Source organism: Haliotis cracherodii, unplaced genomic scaffold (genome assembly GCF_022045235.1).
Source record: "Haliotis cracherodii isolate W230 unplaced genomic scaffold, xgHalCrac1.p SCAF_5, whole genome shotgun sequence".
NCBI classification, from domain to species: domain Eukaryota; kingdom Metazoa; phylum Mollusca; class Gastropoda; order Lepetellida; family Haliotidae; genus Haliotis; species Haliotis cracherodii.
Genome location: NW_027266308.1, coordinates 67,403,866 through 67,422,455, shown reverse-complemented (window position 1 = coordinate 67,422,455; position 18,590 = coordinate 67,403,866). Strand labels below are relative to the sequence as shown.

Sequence of the window (18,590 nt, the reverse complement as noted above, 5' to 3'; positions counted from 1 at the left end):
AGGTAATGTTTCTCAGGCCCATACTTTGAAATATAAAAAAAGATCTAGTTTTGAAGCTGTAGCTAATAAAATATCTAACTATTCACCAAAGATTCAGTGTCACATGGGTCACTATTTACAACGACTAGACCTAGACATGAAATGAACCTCGAAATCGTGAAACAAAGCAAATATTGGCAGGCAGTCGTCTTGGGCTGGGACGGGCAACTCGGGTACCGGAACGGGTGGTTACTGAGCAGGGCCCATGGTTAGTCACGTGATATATTGTTTCATGACAAAAGTTCACTTTTACTACATGGTTACACAAGTCAATAATGTTCGCATTTCTTCAAGACCGTGAACGCATTCCCTTAGACTAATATATGTTTGAATAAAGATAAAACGTCAGTCAACTTCAGGGTATATGGATGACCAGATCGTTTTATGTGTGTATCTAAACACATTTTGCTCGGGCTACTGTCAAACTATTCCCAATTCCCTATTGAAACCAACAGCGGGTACCCGGGTAGGGTCAGGTAATAGGGGTGTGGGTGCCTGGGTAATAAATCAGGGCTCGTTCCAGACCTACAGTCGTTGCTAAACTGCAAATCGGCCACAGCTTTGGTTTGTTATTGCTATTGCTGTGCCGTTTCCATTTCATTCCGGATCCCTCTTTTGTCCATTTTAATCTATTTCATGTCTCCCTCCAAGAAGAGTGCTTCCGGTTGAAAATGTCGAACCTGTCATAGTTGTGAATCAGAAGACAATTAGATGCTTCTTCACAATCTAGACTAGACAATACAAACATGAAGAGTCGTGTCTCTTAAGAAGACAGAAGTGTGTGCTGTGTTGCAAAGGTACGATACTAAAACAAAACTCGATCTATGCGGGTTCAGCTGTGTTGTCTGTTTACCTGCTTGAAGGCCAAGATGAGGTTCGAATGGTGTTGGGATTTGCGACGTCAGTATCATTAATTTGACGCCTTGTTACGTAAACTGTGAGAGAACTGCGAGATAATTTTCTGAATTACTTTTGCAGTTTAGTCCATGTCTTTTACGAGTCAACAAACACATACTACGGGGTTGGGGTCTTTATTGCAGATGCCAAAATCAAGGATCTAAGATATCAGACACCCTGAAACACATAAACCTAAAATGAAATTAAAACAAATATATACTCAAAACTACATCGGCCACATTACAAGCAGTTATCTAAATCAAAAGAACTTTTGTATGAAACATTAATTGCATATGATTCTGTTGTTGTAGATGAAATAGAGATTCAGTTGTCGCTGTTTCGGGTTGTGATAATATCCCAATGTTACCTGAATTCAGCGTTCTCCTGTTTACGGCGATCATGTTTCTCGTGTTATTGTCCGAGAGCACGTGCTGTGTCAGAGGTCACCGGATGATATTTTCGTCAGCAAGTCACTTCGACCCTCTCAGGAAAAAAATCGGCTACAAATAAGGAAGGTTTTCTCACTATAGTTACAAAAACGTTGTTGAAATATACTCTAGAAAACTTATAACCAATCTTAGCCTATTTAAAAGTGTTGAAAATCGTAGTACTGAACTTCTAAAAATTCGCCTTTCAGCATTGTCTGCTAAGTTAACCATGTCTGTCAACAATATATCACGTGACTGACGTCATCAGATGCCGCAGGGTTAAACAAATATGGAAACATTTTCCGGACATCTCTTATACTATTTTGCCATTCGTTCCAATGGTTCTAAGATACCTCTATATGTTCTTTCAGACCAGTACGACCGTTCATGGTCATTATAGATCAAATTACAGCATTGATAACCTGGATAATGCCTATACACTTGTTACCGAAGAAAATGTATCTGCACAGAGGGCTGCAGCTAGGTGGGGTGTTCCAGTTTCAATACTTACAGACCGTCTTCTCGGAAATGTCAGCCTTGACACAGTCAAGTCAGGACTGATGCCTTTATTTACAGCAACACAGGAATCATTCTTGACCAGTCACATTCGGGTTATGGGGGAAATTTGCTATGGTTACATTCGTCAGTAGACAGTCAACCTTGCGAGTGACTATGCTGTCCACTTGGGATATCGGGAGCGTTCTCTTCCATTGAGTTTACGATGGTTGTACAGCTTCACTGATAGATGGCCAGAACTTAAAGTACAGAAGCCACGCAAACTGGAGGCTGCAAGGGCGAGATCAGCGACCAAGGAGAACATTGCGAGGTATTTTGAGGAGCTATCACCAGTCATAAAGAAACACAGCTTGGACAGTTCTCCTCATGCTATCTTCAACATCGACGAGAAAGGCCTCTCTACCGACTATACATCCCCCAAGATTGTTTGCCGGTGTTAATTGGTAAATTGCAAGGCACAGACCGTTACATTGGGGAAGTCTAAAACAGTAACGATGTTTGCAGCTGTCAGTGCAGTTGGCGGGAATGTTCCTCCTTATTTTGTATTTCCTGGTCAATGGATGAGAGAAGAATTGTGGTCTGAAGCAACACCTGGAGCCTCTGGCACTGTGTCTGAGACAGGATGGTCGAATACAGATGTATTCAGCACCTACATGAAGGATCACTTGGCGAAATACCTCCTAGCTCGTGACTCAGATTCACCTGTTCTTATATTATATGACGGCCACAAGAGTCACGTGTCACTTGGTTTATTTGAATGGGCGAGGCAAAATCACGTCATATTGTTTGTTCTTCCACCTCATACCAGTCATCTTTTGCAACCGCTTGATATTGGGTGTTACGGTCCTTTTGAGACCACCTGTCATTCATTTCTGAGAGAAAACTCTGGGAGAGCCGTCAGTAAACACGACATATGCGGGATAGCATGTAAAGTGTTTAATTCCACTTTGACGCCTATTAACATTGTATCTTCCTTCAGAAAATCTGGAATCCACCCGTTCAACTCTGATGTTGTTGATGACTTGCTTGTCATGCCTGCATGGTCTTATACCAGGCCCCCACCGTCTGATTCGGAAGAAAATGCGGTTGTTGCCAATACTGATTGTGCTGCAAGAGATTTTCTGAAATGTCGGGTTGGTGAAGTCTTGAACGTGGAAACATTTAAACCAAGGAATACACTGAGTAAAATCGTCGGTGGGAAAGCAATAACTGACCTGACAAACCTTGCAAAAATTTCAGCGCATCAGGATAAACAGAATAAAGGATGCAAACATAATCCGCGTAAGAGGAAACGGGACCGTCAACGTGATCCATGCACTGACCAACCCACAACATCAGGCGTGGATATATCTATGGGAAAAGGCAATTCTTCCAATAACAACAAAGCCAAGAGGAAGAGATCTAGTCGCGCGGGTACTGCTGTCAAAGCTACGCGCACACCTGTAGTCCCACCTAATGACAGTTTCACAGACTGTGAGACAGATGACGATGTCTGTTGTGTTTGCGGGAAATTCACTCCTGACGCCTTACGGTACACTGACACAATCACATTGGTGAAGTGGGCAGAGTGCAGTAAATGTGGACATTGGGTGCATCTATTATTTTGCCCGAAGTTATGATTTGCCCGCACTCATACACAATTTCTTTGTGCCCACTGTGAGCCAACGGTTGAAGAGTAAAATTCATAAATATCTTCAAATGTTCCAATTGGAGTGACTCATTTAATATTTCTTAATTGATATTGGAACTACGATGAGTTCCATTGTATTTTCACCAAAAACATTCAGGTGTTGTGTATGAAACATAATTTTGGTTTTCATCAACCATACATTCTTTGTATGAAACGTCATCCCGGAAAACAGGTGACATAGGACGCATCTCCCAAATATGGGCCAATGCATCAATGACGGCAAGCGACAGCTAAATTTGAAGAGTGTCGTCAGTAAAATGTGAATGAATATCCTTTGACAGATGGTTGTTGACATTAACCGAAAATGAAATGATTTTATTAAAATGGGTATAATTTTACCGCGCACTTTTCGTACATAGACGAAAACAGGTGGAACCGTGATATCGTAACGGTAACGAATTATTTCCAATTAAAAATTTCGTACCGCCAGAAAATTTGTGATGCTCAAAGGATTTTTTTGTAAAACTGTTTTGCATGTATAAATATTTCTTAATAAGACAATATTTTCATTTTACATGTATAAATATTTCTTAATAAGACAATATTATCCTTGGATTATACGTAACCAATCATCTTGTATTCTTTTATGAGACAATATTATTATTCAATTATACACTTAAAAACATTCTTTTCAGACGCCGGCCATGTTTATCTCATGTTTCTCATTATAACGAGTTGTGTGATGTCATAGTGAAGGCGTCCATTCACCCAAAGACATCTATGTCTGTGTATGTCTTTGATTCACCTTATTTGGATAGGGGACAAAACAGACCCTTTTGACATGTTTGAGATTTCATAAAACAAACTTATCACCACGCAATTATTGGATTCACATTTATAAAGTCAGCCATTCATTCTCTAAAACATTCATGACAACACAGGTACATATTCCAGGTAACTATCATCAACACACAATCAAACACTGTTAAGAGCAAGCTAAGTCAACATAGCAGCTTTGCAAGTTTTAATACTTTAGGGCATCCATTGGATTACCATGTTCACAACTTACGTCTCCTTAGAAACAGAACTGAAGATGACTTCATTTGATTACTCAGGTGATATATCCTGAAAATCGTATATTGTGTGGAATAGGGCCGAGGGCAGCTGGTGTTTTATTACCCGAACAAGATGTTAGCAATAAAATGCCAGTTACCGATTGTAAATTGTTACTTTAATTATTCAAAATGTCAAGATCAAAGGTCATATGATATTTTTGTAGGACACAACAGAATTCGCAGAAACAGTATATGTATAACCATGTGTTAAGGCGAAGAATCACAAGATAGATAAATGTGGCTAACATATGTGCCAATGAAAACAGCTGTCACCACTGTGCTGGTAGGTTTGTTTTTTGGCCGATTTCAGAGCGTGTGATTTTCAGTACTTTCACTTGGACATTTGAATACTTTCTACGAATATTATGAAGTTTTTTATCTTGGAAATAGACTGAATGTATCTAGGAATTTCAAGAATTATTGTTGAAGTGTTGCTTATTGTGACAGTGGGTAGGTAGCCTTATTGTTGGAGTGTTTGCTTGTCATGACAGTGGGGTAGCCTCATAGCTGAAAGTTTTTGCTTGTCATGGCAGTGGTGTAGCCTTATTGTTGGAGTGTTTGCTTGTCGTGGCAGTTGGGTAGCCTTATTGTTGGAGTGTGTGCTTGTTTTGACAATGGGGTAGCCTTATTGTTGGAGTGTTTGCTTGTCGTGACAATGGGGTAGCCTTATTGTTGGAGTGTTTGCTTGTCGTGACAATGGGGTAGCCTTATTGTTGGAGTGTTTGCTTGTCATGGCTGTGGTGTAGCCTTATTGTTGGAGTGTTTGCTTGTCGTGGCAGTGGGGTAGCCTTATTGTTGGAGTGTTTGCTTGTCGTGGCTGTGGGGTAACCTTATTGTTGGAGTGTTTGCTTGTCATGGCTGTGGGGTAGCCTTATTGTTGGAGTGTTTGCTTGTCATGGCTGTAGGGTAGCCTTAATGTTGAAATGTTTGATGGTCGTGATAGTGGGGAAGCCTTATTGTAGGAGTGTTTGCTTGTCATGGCTGTGGGGTAACCTTATTGTTGGAGTGTTTGCTTGTCGTGGCAGTGGGTTAGCTTTATTGTTGGAATGTTTGATGGTCGTGATAGTGGGGAAGCCTTATTGTAGGAGTGTTTGCTTGTCATGGCTATGGGGTAGCCTTATTGTTGGAGTGTGTGCTTGTTTTGACAATGGGGTAGCCTTATTGTTGGAGCGTTTACTTGTTGTGACAGTCGGGTAGCCTTATTGTTGGAGTGTTTGCTTGTCATGGCTGTAGGGTAGCCTTAATGTTGAAATGTTCACTTGTCGTGGCAGTGGGGTAGCCTAGTTAACAAAGCATTAGCTTTGATTTCCTACATGGGTACACTGACTGAAGTCCATGATTGCAGTCCACCCTCATATATATTCTGGAATGTTGCTAAGAATGACATAAAACTTTCTTACATTGCACATTAATTCTTTGTTATTTCTTTTTCAGATGTATGATTACTTCTCATGACACAGCCTGTATTGAAGAATTATGTCCTAACAAATCTCCAGTAACAGCATGGTATCATCAATAGAATAATAAAGCTGATCTCTCACAAGCCGCTTGTTAAACAGTGAGGAGACAGGAGTCCACACACAACAACAGCTCATAGGTCACACATCTACACTTCCATAAATGCCAAATTGGCCTCTCCGAGTGATCAAAATGTCTATGAACAAGAGGAAGAAGACTCTCTTCTCCGGCTTCCTCCTAATAGGACTCGTGTATACAATCGTGCAACTGACGTACTATCAACAGGCCTACAGCCCATTACGGGTGTTGCCTAATGCTGAGAGCGAGGCAAGGCGTTTATTAAAGTTTATCACGCTCTATCACTATCAGTGCAACACCACGATAGGCAGTGGAAACGGCACAGCGTGGAAGCTGTGTGCTGAACCGGATGTTGGAGTTAATATCGATTCCACTCTTCCAAAAGTAGCTTATTCCATAGGGTGAGTACTCATTGTACGTAGCTGATATACATGTTGCCATGTTTGTAGACACGGACATCATTCCATACTGTGATTGGATTCTAAGCATGGCTGTGGCATTTGGGACTATGGTAACTGCGTCGTGGCAGTGTTATCGGGCACTGGTTACATGGATCACTGGTCTGGTCCAGACTCGATTATTTACCGGCTGGTGTGATATAGCTGCAATATTGCAGAGGGTGGCAATACACAACAAACAAAAATTAACTGTAGCACTAAGATCTCTTTATTGAAACAGGGGCCGTCGGGTAGCCTAGTGGTTAAAGCTTTCGCTCGTCCCGCCGAAGACCTGGGTACGATTCCCCACATGGTACAATGTGTGAAGCATTGCTGGAACAACTCACTTTAATGCAACATGGCTACCCCGGTAGGTTAGCCAGCGTTAGAAACTGACACTAGTCCTATAGTCCTTGCCAAAGTGTCCAATAGTTAAGGTATGATAAGGACTAGTAGAAATTTGTTCTTTTTAAGGGTTTTGCTATGTTTTCATTTTAAGGACTAGTGGACTAAAACAGTTAGTTTCTACCGCTGCTGGCCATGTTAGATAATGACTAAAATAAGTTTGTTGTGAATATCGGTCTGCTTTGTTCTCTTCTTGAATCTGTCATCTTTGCCATAATTTTTTTGTATTTTTTTTATATTTATGGACATGCTGACACTTTGCACGCATGATATTCATGATACTGATGGACGCCATGTGCTCATCGTGCTCAAGGACCCGTGAAGATCCGGGGTAGAAGAGGTCTTCAGCAACCCATGCTTGCCGTATAAGGCGACTTTGCTTGTCGTAAGAGACGACTAATGGGATTGGGTGGTCAGGCTCATTTGGTTGATGCATGTCATTGTATCTCATTTGCATGGATCGATGATCATTATGTCAATCACTGGATTGTCTGGCCCAGACTCGATTATTTACAGACTGCCATCCTACAGCTGGAATATTGCTGAGTTTGGCGTTAAGCAACAAACAAACAAAACATAAACATCTTGCTCATGTCCAAGATGTCCGACCACATTTTTATGTTATGGTTTACTGATCTTTTGCTCACAAATATTCTGTATGTTGAAGTGAAAATAAGAAGAAATTGCACAGCTTAGTATGTAAGTTTTATAGATTGTATATGGCACAGACTTTATTAACAAGATGATTTGTGCTTCTGGCATGGTTGTCGGCACAGGTACTACAGAAGCGTACCCAAGTACCTTGCTGTATTGACAAATGTATGCTAGCCAAGGCAGGAGTACAGAAGTGTACCCAAGTACCTTGCTGTATTGACAAATGTATGCTAGCCAAGGCAGGAGTACAGAAGTGTACCCAAGTACCTTGCTGTATTGACAAATGTATGCTAGCCAAGGCAGGAGTACAGAAGTGTACCCAAGTACCTTGCTGTATTGACATATGTATGCTAGCCAAGGCAGGAGTACAGAAGTGTACCCAAGTACCTTGCTGTATTGACAAATGTATGCTAGCCAAGGCAGGAGTACAGAAGTGTACCCAAGTACCTTGCTGTATTGACAAATGTATGCTAGCCAAGGCAGGAGTACAGAAGTGTACCCAAGTACCTTGCTGTATTGTCAAATGTATGCTAGCCAAGGCAGGAGTACAGAAGTGTACCCAAGTACCTTGCTGTATTGACATATGTATGCTAGCCAAGGCAGGAGTACAGAAGTGTACCCAAGTACCTTGCTGTATTGACAAATGTATGCTAGCCAAGGCAGGAGTACAGAAGTGTACCCTGGCTTGGGAGAAGTAATCCTGCTGAAGTCAGGAATGTGAGGGAATAAGGTAAACATCCCACTTGTGGCATATTGCACATGCGACTGAGATTGAGTGACAGATGGAAACAGGTTTTTATGCCTTTTGAAAATTGACAATGCCATGTATAGATTGCCTAGCGAACGTACGTTGCTTCGTTGTTTATTAAATTCCATCATATAGATAGTGTTGTATATATCACTGTAGGAATAGATGGTAATGTGGCTGTTAACCTTCTGGTGCCTCACAGACAGCATGGGTTGTATACTCCCCAAGGAGCTGATAATGAAAAAATTGAGTGCACACTGATCCATTGACTGGGGTAATAATGTTAGCGCTTTGAGCACATCTTGTGTAAGGAGTTCAGGGCATTATTATTATTATTATTATTATTATTATTATTATTATTATTATTATTATTATTATTATTATTGATTTATTTTATTTTATTTCAGGCCAATGTGGGACTATGGATTTGAGACCCTACTTTCCAAAAACTATTCATTTCAACAATATATATTCATGCATTACTCCATTCCTGTAGCCCTAAGAAAATTAAATGGCACTCATATCTTCAAGACAGTGATTGTTCCAAATGATCCCGCCGACTTCGGTCGTAATTCATATGACACTCAGACAGTGAACAGTATTACCATGAAGCTGGGCCACACCCACATCGATATTGTGAAACTGGAGGGCTACCTGGACATGAGCGATTCACATGAAGTCTTGTTCTTCCTCGTCAAAGACAATCTCCTCAGGAATGTGCAGCAGCTCCACATCGTTCTAGACATAGGTGAGAGCTCACAGTTATATAGTGCTGAAGGGGTCATTGTCGGCAGAGGTACTACAGAAATGTACCCCAGGTACGTTTCTATATTAAGAAATGTACCCGAGACAAAATCTTTAACAGAAACGTACATGGTACACTAAACGGTGGAGGAGTCCATATTCCCCAACCAGAAACCGAAACCGGCTCATGTTGTAGTTCCGGGTTGCCTGATTACGAGTGCATGCGTGCATCGCGGAATATTAGATTAATGTACGTACGTCACTGTGTATGATCGTTTCCTTATGGTATGCTGAAATGCAGCTTAAGAAGATAATCCAGAAGATCCCCATGACGAGCGCGTTCTGCCATGTTGAATTTAACCAGGGTTTGGCATACAGGAAGTGATGCATACCTAGAGAACCGATTACAAGCATTGCGCCCTGCGGCGGAATGGACTCATCCTAGGGTACGTTTCTGTATTTTGATTTTGTCTAGGGAACATTTCTGTATACAGAAACAAGGCCTGGTCAGCTCGGAATCATTATAATATGTCTGAGTGAGGTATTCATGTTAAACTGCGACATGGTACAAGGACTAGTCCGGACTAGTACAAGCAGCCACACACATGTGCATGCATGTCGCTATATAAGTGCAGTAATCTTGGACACGACGTTAAATCCCATTTCACCTCACACCTCTTCAACATGCATTCATGTTTATTATGTAAAAAACATGTTTGCAAGTTTGTGCATGTTGTATTGATATTTATCATTGGACAACATTGACAAAATGTGTTGCAATTAATTGATGAGTTGATATATCTTTTTATCATATAATGGGTAGGTTTCTAGGCAGGATAAAGCCAACGGATAAAAATTATATCCATTGGGGTCATATGCGGACAGTGATGCAACAATCAAATTTTCTATTTTCAGTGTTCATAATCATGATAATCAAACATGGCGTCACCCTTGTCATTCGGCGATCGAGTCAGAATTTACCATCGGGATTAACGGTTTCTAACTGTGACATAGCTAAAGCATTTTACAAGTTTTGGCAACTTTGGAGGTATAAATTGTAAAACAATTTCGGTGTAGATTCTAACACCGTTATCAAACAAATGATGTCATTTGCTTGATAGCGGTGTTAGAATCTACACCGAAACATCACCCAATTGTAATAAAGAAGTTGCTCATCCATAACAATTTTGTCTTAGTTACCATTCCAACTTCTAAATGCCACTCAAAGAAATTTTAGAGAACACTAGCCAAGAGGGATTAGTTTCCATATCTGTGCTTGTAGGTCTCCGTGCACTTATAACATTATGACAGGACAGACCGATGGATAGCCGCAAAAGGCAAGTAGAAATAATTTGCGTAGGCAGATGTTGTTTGGCCTATATATAGTCCGACTCACACATCACTTACCTTCTGACGTAGAATATATTAATGTGTACAGTGTTAGAAATTAGCAGTAGTCCTTGCCAAACTGGCCAATAGTTAAGGTATCATAAGGACACGTAGAAATTTGAACTTTTCAAAGGTTTTGCTGTATGTTATCATTATAAGGACTAGTGGACTAAAACTGTTAGTTTCTACCCCTGGTGCACAACCCAGGTTACTTAATTTTAGGTGATGTTTAAAAATGTTTAGGTAATGTTTGTGGGAAATGGGAAAAGTTTTTTCAAGCACAGAATTGAAGAATGACATAATATGATAAAGAGGTTATCACGCTTGAGTGTTTGAGGATGATAAATATCCTTATCAGGAATAAACACAATGTAGTTAGCTTGCCAAGGCTCACTAAATACAATGTTTACTCATAATATAGGATATTTTCCATCCCCAAACGCGCTCGAGTGATAACCTCCATATGTACCAAGCATACCTCATTAGCATGAATCATTACTGATCGGTACGTTGCATGAAATATACAGTCAGCAGTTACATCATCAGAAGGTGACACAGTGATAGTGACACAGGTGGTATATACAATAATTGATTAATCACATCAATACCATCCAAGGGGAAGCAACAGTTGGCAAAGCAGTCCAAGGTAAATATCAATGGATGTTGCACATAATGCAAAGCCACAGAAATACAGTTTTTATCCCCTCGGTTTGTAAAACGCAGGGATATAGCAAATTACAGCACAGCAATTACAATAGCAGCACACGATAGAGTGGTAGGACAAAATCACATGGCAGTATAAAATGTGAGAGAACTGGAAATGATGACAAGAATAATATTCACCTCGCTGCAACAGTGGCCAAATTTGCAAGATAGGCCTAGCCTATGAATCCAAGGTGAAATGTGATCTTAACACAAGAGCTGGTCTTAATGTAATGTCAGATGAAATGTGAGATGAGACAGGCACACACCCGCTCCACTTATATAGTCTAACTAGTTTCCAGCACTTTCCACATAGTGACCAATCCAGTGTCACTTGAACATCACAGATTATTCCACATTTCTACAACGCTTGACATCCATCCATGCTATTCCGAAAGTTTACAGATAATTCAAGCATCTAAATATAATAACTTCCTCACCACTGCTTACATTAAATAGTACTGCATTATCATTACTGACACTTATCATATACAAATAAAATGAAATGAACTTCTACTGAATCTCAACAGAAACAGTGTAATACAGATACAATCATTGTTCAACAATAAATTATACTGCCATATAATAGTATTCAATGGCAATGAACCAAAAGTGTCTTATAAGTAGCGAAACTCCCTTTCTAAATTTCACCAGACCGGGGGATATGTCATCTCCTAATGACTCTTGTTTGCAAGAGGAGTTGGGGGATACATTACTGTCTCAGTTTCTACCCTTGAGGTAGTGGAATATGTTGAGTATCTAACTGTCATGTCTTCTGTTGCTGGAGTTGCCATTGTTATTTCAGACAAGATAGATGATGACTACCTGTACAACTGGTATCGCAGCCTGTACGTGTTGTTCCACGAGGCAGGCTTCCGGCTGTACCACTCGTCTGCGTCCGACCACCTGTGTCTTCAGGTCACCATGATGGAGTCCTGTCGCTACTTCATGTCCTGGGTGAAAAACCCTGGACCCAGAACATTTATACTCTACCCCCCAGCCATTGATGGTGAGTCTGTACAGAATTCTATAGGAGCATGAGAAAAAGTTAGCCAACTGAATTTCAGGGAGGTTCATTTTTAAATAATTTTTATTCACAATCGATCATTTTCTGTTTTCAGTTCAACAGGTATTCAACAAAATTTCTTTTGATCATGCACTGTCTGTCTGTCTGTCTTCAAATATGTTTTGATTTAAAATTTACTGATGTTAATATCAAGTTAAACTAGAACTGATACCTGACTGATTATGAAAAGGATGAGTGCTCTCCGCTGAAGTTCCCAAGTGAAAAAAAACATATGGAAGGACTGATACAGGCTGCCATGTAAGATGTCCAAAAAGAAGGGGGGGGAGGGTTAGGACTTGAAAAGGGTGGGTCGTAGGACTTGAAGAGGGTGGGTCGTAGGACTTGAAGAGGGTGGGTCGTAGGACTTGAAGAGTGTGGGTCGTAGGACTTGAAGAGGATGGGTCGTAGGACTTGAAGAGGGTGGGTTGTAGGACTTGAAGAGGGTGGGTTGTAGGACTTGAAGAGGGTGGGTTGTAGGACTTGAAGAGGATGGGTTGTAGGACTTGAAGAGGGTGGGTCTTAGGACGTGAAGAGGGTGGGTCATAGGACTTGAAGAGGGTGGGTTGTAGGACTTGAAGAGGGTGGGTCATAGGACTTTAAGAGGGTGGGTCGTAGGACTTGAAGAGGGTGGGTTGTAGGACTTGAAGAGGGTGGGTTGTAGGACGTGAAGAGGGTGGGTCATAGGACTTGAAGAGGGTGGGTTGTAGGACTTGAAGAGGGTGGGTTGTAGGACTTGAAGGGGATGGGTTGTAGGACTTTAAGAGGGTGGGCCGTAGGACTTGAAGACGGTGGGTTGTAGGACTTGAAGAGGGTGGGTTGTAGGACGTGAAGAGGGTGGGTCATAGGACTTGAAGAGGGTGGGTCGTAGGACTTGAAGAGGGTGGGTCGTAGGACGTGAAGAGGGTGGGTCTTAGGACGTGAAGAGGGTGGGTCGTAGGACGTGAAGAGGGTGGGTCATAGGACTTGAAGAGAATGGGTCGTAGGACGTGAAGAGGGTGGGTTGTAGGACGTGAAGAGGGTGGGTCGTAGGACTTGAACAGGCTCTGTTGGTGTGGAATTGTAAATTTTCACAGGAGAGGCCATGCTTTAGGGTCCCTTTCTGCCAATTTGTGTTCAGTTGACGGGGTTGAGTTTGCTTGACGAGCAGAGTGAGCATCATGGTAATTCTTCATTGTAGCTGCCTTGTTAGAGAATCAGCATCTGCTTTAGTACAGTGTATGTAATATATTGTGATGTACCATGTTCACTACAAGGGAAAATGTCATTTCAGGATCATATGAGCTAGAAGAAAAGCGGATATTGGACTTCCTGGAACCAAGGGAGCCTAGTTGTCATGACAACACAGAGTTCATGGTTACTGGCACTAATGCTATTTCTATCTGTGTTGACATGATTCAGAAGAAATCTCAGCAGCCATGCAACATTTTCATTTTCGGGTAAACACTTTTATTATGTGATCTGAACAGTTATCCATGTGTTCCAACTCAAAGTGGGCCCTGGGGTCCTGGGAGTCTTCACCTTTGGTGTTGAAATCCAGGGAGACTCTGAATCTTTTACTTTTAGCGTCCGTGTTTTGAAAAGCCCCCTTGTAATGTTCCATGATGGTTATAATGTCATACCAAAGGACGTTTAAAGATGGTACTTGTTGTTACCCTGCCTGGCGCTCGGCATTTAAGGGGCTAAAACAAGGACTGGTCGGCTCGGAGTCAGTATACTGTGTCTGAGTGGGGTATTCATGTCAAACTACAGCATGTTATCATAGTGGGCTATCACTATAAATCAGCATCAGTCCGGACTTGTACAAGCAACCACACACATGCATGCACGTCGCTATAGAAGTGCAATAATCTTGGACGCGACATTAAACCCCATTCCTCTCACCTATGATGTATACATGTCCTACATAAGCCTTATACTGTTGTATTGATCAGTTATTGAGATCTCTGAATTGTTTCATTGACTGCACATGAAGGCCATATTTTGTTAGATGATTTAACTGTGTATGATATGTATGTATGTTTCAGTGACAAGGCAGTGGCCCCACCGTCCTCCCTGTCCGTCTTCAAGTCGTGTACAGTCACCACCATTTTGCCGATCAAAACTCACGATGGTCTCGACTTTAAAGTCAGGTCACATGGGTAGGAAATATTCCTGATATTTTGATGTTTTGTTTTTGATATTTTGTATTATCATTTATAGGCCAGACCTGGTTTGCATATTTTGATAGCATTCCCTTGTATGCCAAGAAGCAAAAGCTGCAGCTGTTATTTAGCAGTGTTATAGTTGAAATATTACTACATAAATTGGAAATTGGAGGCACGGGTGGCCCAGTCGTCTAAGGCGTCATGATTCGCTGTGCAGAGTTGCGTCTCTTGGGCACGCCAGAAACCTATGATTGTGGGTATGAATACAGGTTTGTCCCGATTATGTTTCTAGGTTTATCAGCACTATACCCGTGCTCGTGGGTTTCATCGAAGTGGTAAACCTCTGGGACCTGCATTACTTAGGGCTTTCCTCCCACATTAAGCTGACACACCATGATACAGCTGGAAAACTGTTAAAATCGTCGTTAAACCCAACTCACTCACTCACTCTTTTTCTTGTTTTTACACTTTTCCAAACTTTTCTTCTGGAAAAAGAATATTTGGAAAATAATAACAAATATCTCCGGAAATAATCAGTGGTCTCCAATATTTAACAAATATTATGTTTGAATACACTTTCTTAATAAAGTACAAAACCTTTTGGTGGTTCAGTCCCATCTGGGATTCGAACCCACACTCTCAGAGTGAGGCACCTAATTGCCAGCACATATATATAATAACATGCACTTTAATTGCTACATTTCTCCTTGCAGTCCTCGTGACAAAACATCTTCCCAGTCCGAGGTGACAGTGTCTTTATCTGACCTGGTGTCGCAACATCTCCACGCCAGGCACATCAACATCATCTACATCTCCCTCCCACACCTCTTCTGGGACATCATCACCGCCATGCTGGATATGGGAGCTCTCGAGGTGGGTCACCGGGGGAATATGTACTCACCAACAACAGTAACCGATGTTTAGTATGCAGTCGTTGTCTTCATTAGTCATTTGGGGCGGTCGGGTAGCCTAGTGGTTAAAGCGTTCGCTCATCACGCCGAAGACCCGGGTTCGATTCCCGACATGGGTACAATGTGTGAAGCCCATTTCTGGTGTCCCCTGTCGTGATATTGCTGGAATATTGCTAAAAGCGGTGTAAAACCGTACTCACTCACTCACTCATTAGTCATTGATTATGGAGTTCAGATCCATGTCGGTGAGACCCGTGAAGATCCGGGGTAGAATAGGTCTTCAGCAACCCATGCTTGTCGTAAGAGGCCACTCATGGAATAGAGTGGTCAGGCTCCCTGACTTGGTTGATGCGTGTCATCATAACCATGTGGATTGATGCTAATGATGTCAAACACTGGATTGTCTGGTCCAGACTCAATTATTTTCAGACTGCCGTCATATAGCTGGATTATTGCTAAGTGTGGCGTTAAACAAGAAACAAATAAACAAATAACAAACCATGTGGGTGTTGTTCTGGACTATGTCACATGACATGAGGGTCAGGAAAGGGTCAAGGTTAATCATCCTTGTCATCGGGACTTTACAAAGTGGGTATCCGGTGGACACAATGTTGGACCTAGCTCATTGTTTGTAATGCTATCCCTGTGGTGAAGAGTTTTGTTCGAACATTCGCAGTTGGAAGCAAACTGAAAATAAGACTCAAATCATAGTCAGATTGATTTTTTTGTGGTAGATAAAGACAACGACATTTTTTAGAAGAAATTTTTGTATGTTATTTTATCATGATTAAATGTTTTGTGTGTTTTCTTCTGATGAAATGTGTAAATTATTTCTGATACATTATTTGACAAATTCAAAACAAGCGTCATGCTTTCATGTTCTTCCAACTTCTAAATGCCTACCAAAGACTTAATATGTTTCAATTTGTTTTATTATTTATTTTATCCTCTTAATTTTTTAAGATGAGAAATTTCTGAAACAATTCTTCTCAAGATGTTGTTTTTTTCAACATGTTCCTTTTCTTGGTGGGCACAGTTAGTCGTCTAAGGCACCGCAATTGGCTGTGCCGAGTTGCGTCCCTGGGGCAAGACAGAAACGTATGATTGGGGGTTGGATTCCTGGTTCGCCCTGATTATGTTTCTAGGTTTGTCAGCACCTTACCTGTGTTTGTTGGTTTTACCAAAGTGGTAAATGTCTGAGACCTGCATCACCTCGAGAATTCCTCCCACATTAAGTTGATATGCCATGATATAACTGAAACACTGTTAAGAGTGGCATTAAGACTCACTCACTCACTCACTCACTCACTCACTCACTCGCTTTTTTCCCCAGCTTGTGGATCAGATCACCTCCGACATTGTTGTGTTCGACTCTCTCACTGAAAGTAGTCCCATGGACATCCGCAGGAAGTACAGTGAACTCAAGAGAATTGAAGCCTACAAGTTGAAACTGTACGAGATTACAAAGTTTACCACCAAGACTCTGTACTTCCAGCAACAGAAGTCCTTATTTGGAGCCTGCTGTTACAGAGTGTCGTTTATCAAGTCCAGCTTTTGAAACAGACTTGGGAATATTGGGCAGGTGGATGATTCTTGTGTCATCACAAACTCATATATTTATTGGTATTACCTGATCGCGGTTTTGTTGTCAGTCGTAATTTCTTGCCAAAAGTACATTACACAGCACCACTCTCCTCATAATGAATAAAGCACATTTGCAGCAGTACCCATGGTACAGATTGGACAAGAGAATATTAGAGTCATCCACTGACTTAATAGCTCTGCAAATCTCATGAATCCCCTAAAATGATTACCATGGTACTTGACAGTCACGTGAAGCTTGACAGTTCATGAGAACTCCGACAGGGTCCTCCAGAGCACCTGCAGGTCATGTGAACTCCGACAGTCACCTCCAGAGCACCTGCAGGTCATGTGAACTACGACAGGGTCCTCCAGAGCACCTGCAGGTCATGTGAACTCCGACAGGCTCCTCCAGAGCACCTTCAGGTCATGTGAACTTTGACAGGGTCCTCCAGAGCACCTGCAGGTCATGTGAACTACAACAGGGTCTTTCAGAGCACCTGCAGGTCATGTGAACTCCGACAGGCTCCTCCAGAGCACCTTCAGGTCATGTGAACTCTGACAGGCTCCTCCAGAGCATCTGCAGGTCATGTGAACTCCGACAGGCTCCTCCAGAGCATCTGCAGGTCATGTGAACTCCGACAGGGTCCTCCAGAGCACCTGCAGGTCATGTCAACTCCGACAGGGTCCTCCAGAGCAACTGCAGGTCATGTGAACTCCGACAGGCTCCTCCAGAGCATCTGCAGGTCATGTGAACTCCGACAGGGGCCTCCAGAGCATCTGCAGGTCATGTAAACATCAGCTGGATATAGCGATCGATCAATCACAGGCCTAGCAGCATGATTCATATTTTAGGGTACAAAGGTACCATTATGTATGCATATATTGGGTTGACTGGTTTGTAGTGTGGAACGAAACCTAGGGCTTATGACACTACTATCTGGGACATAAGGGACAGTTAACATTGGAAAACCCCAGTTATTTTCTGCTGAAGCTGTTTTCCTTGACTTCCGTTTGTGAGATCTTTGTAGACTGGTACTCCTTGTTGCTGTTGACAACATGTCCATCTATGGCGTCATCAGCAGCATGTAACCATGGTTACCCAGGCAGCTTTCCCATTCACAGGGTCAGTAGTAAGCAGGTTCTTGTCAGAGGCTTGATTTGGTGGTATTTATGTTCGGGTAACATCTGCAAGTTAGAAAGTAATTTCTTCATACATGTATGAATTATTGTCACCATGATTTGAAATGTTTAGGTGAGTTCCTTCTTATCACGCTGTCAGCAGGGACCCTGTGCTCTAATGATCTGTGACATAAGCCTACAGGTCTGCAGGGACCTTGTGTTCTAGTGCTCGGTGATATAAGCCTGCAGTTCTACAGGGACCTTGTGTTTTAATGCTCTATGACATAAGCCTGCAGGTCTACAGGGACCTTGTGTTCTAATGCTCGGTGACATAAGCCTGCAGGTCTGCAGGGACCTTGTGTTCTGATGCTCGGTGACATAAGCCTGCATGTCTGCAGGGACCCTGTGTTCTAATGCTCGGTGACATAAGCCTGCAGGTCTGCAGGGACCCTGTGTTCTAATGCTCGGTGACATAAGCCTGCATGTCTGCAGGGACCCTGTGTTCTAATGCTCGGTGACATAAGCC

The 18,590-nt window shown here is 42.0% G+C and overlaps 1 protein-coding gene and 1 pseudogene across 1 annotated transcript; both read left to right on the top strand.

The window, feature by feature from the left end:
- The first annotated feature begins 713 nt into the window (after positions 1 to 713).
- On the top strand, positions 714 to 18,515 carry LOC139442757 (uncharacterized). The gene is made up of 8 exons (XM_071223651.1): positions 714 to 836; positions 6,060 to 6,562; positions 8,813 to 9,153; positions 12,046 to 12,249; positions 13,577 to 13,742; positions 14,331 to 14,444; positions 15,164 to 15,323; positions 16,695 to 18,515. The coding sequence occupies exons 2-8, from the start codon at positions 6,246 to 6,248 to the stop codon at positions 16,917 to 16,919; spliced, it is 1,527 nt and encodes a 508-aa protein (XP_071079752.1). The 5' UTR covers positions 714 to 836; positions 6,060 to 6,245; the 3' UTR covers positions 16,920 to 18,515.
- On the top strand, positions 1,979 to 2,811 carry LOC139443453 (uncharacterized; annotated as a pseudogene).
- Positions 18,516 to 18,590: the final 75 nt, after the last annotated feature.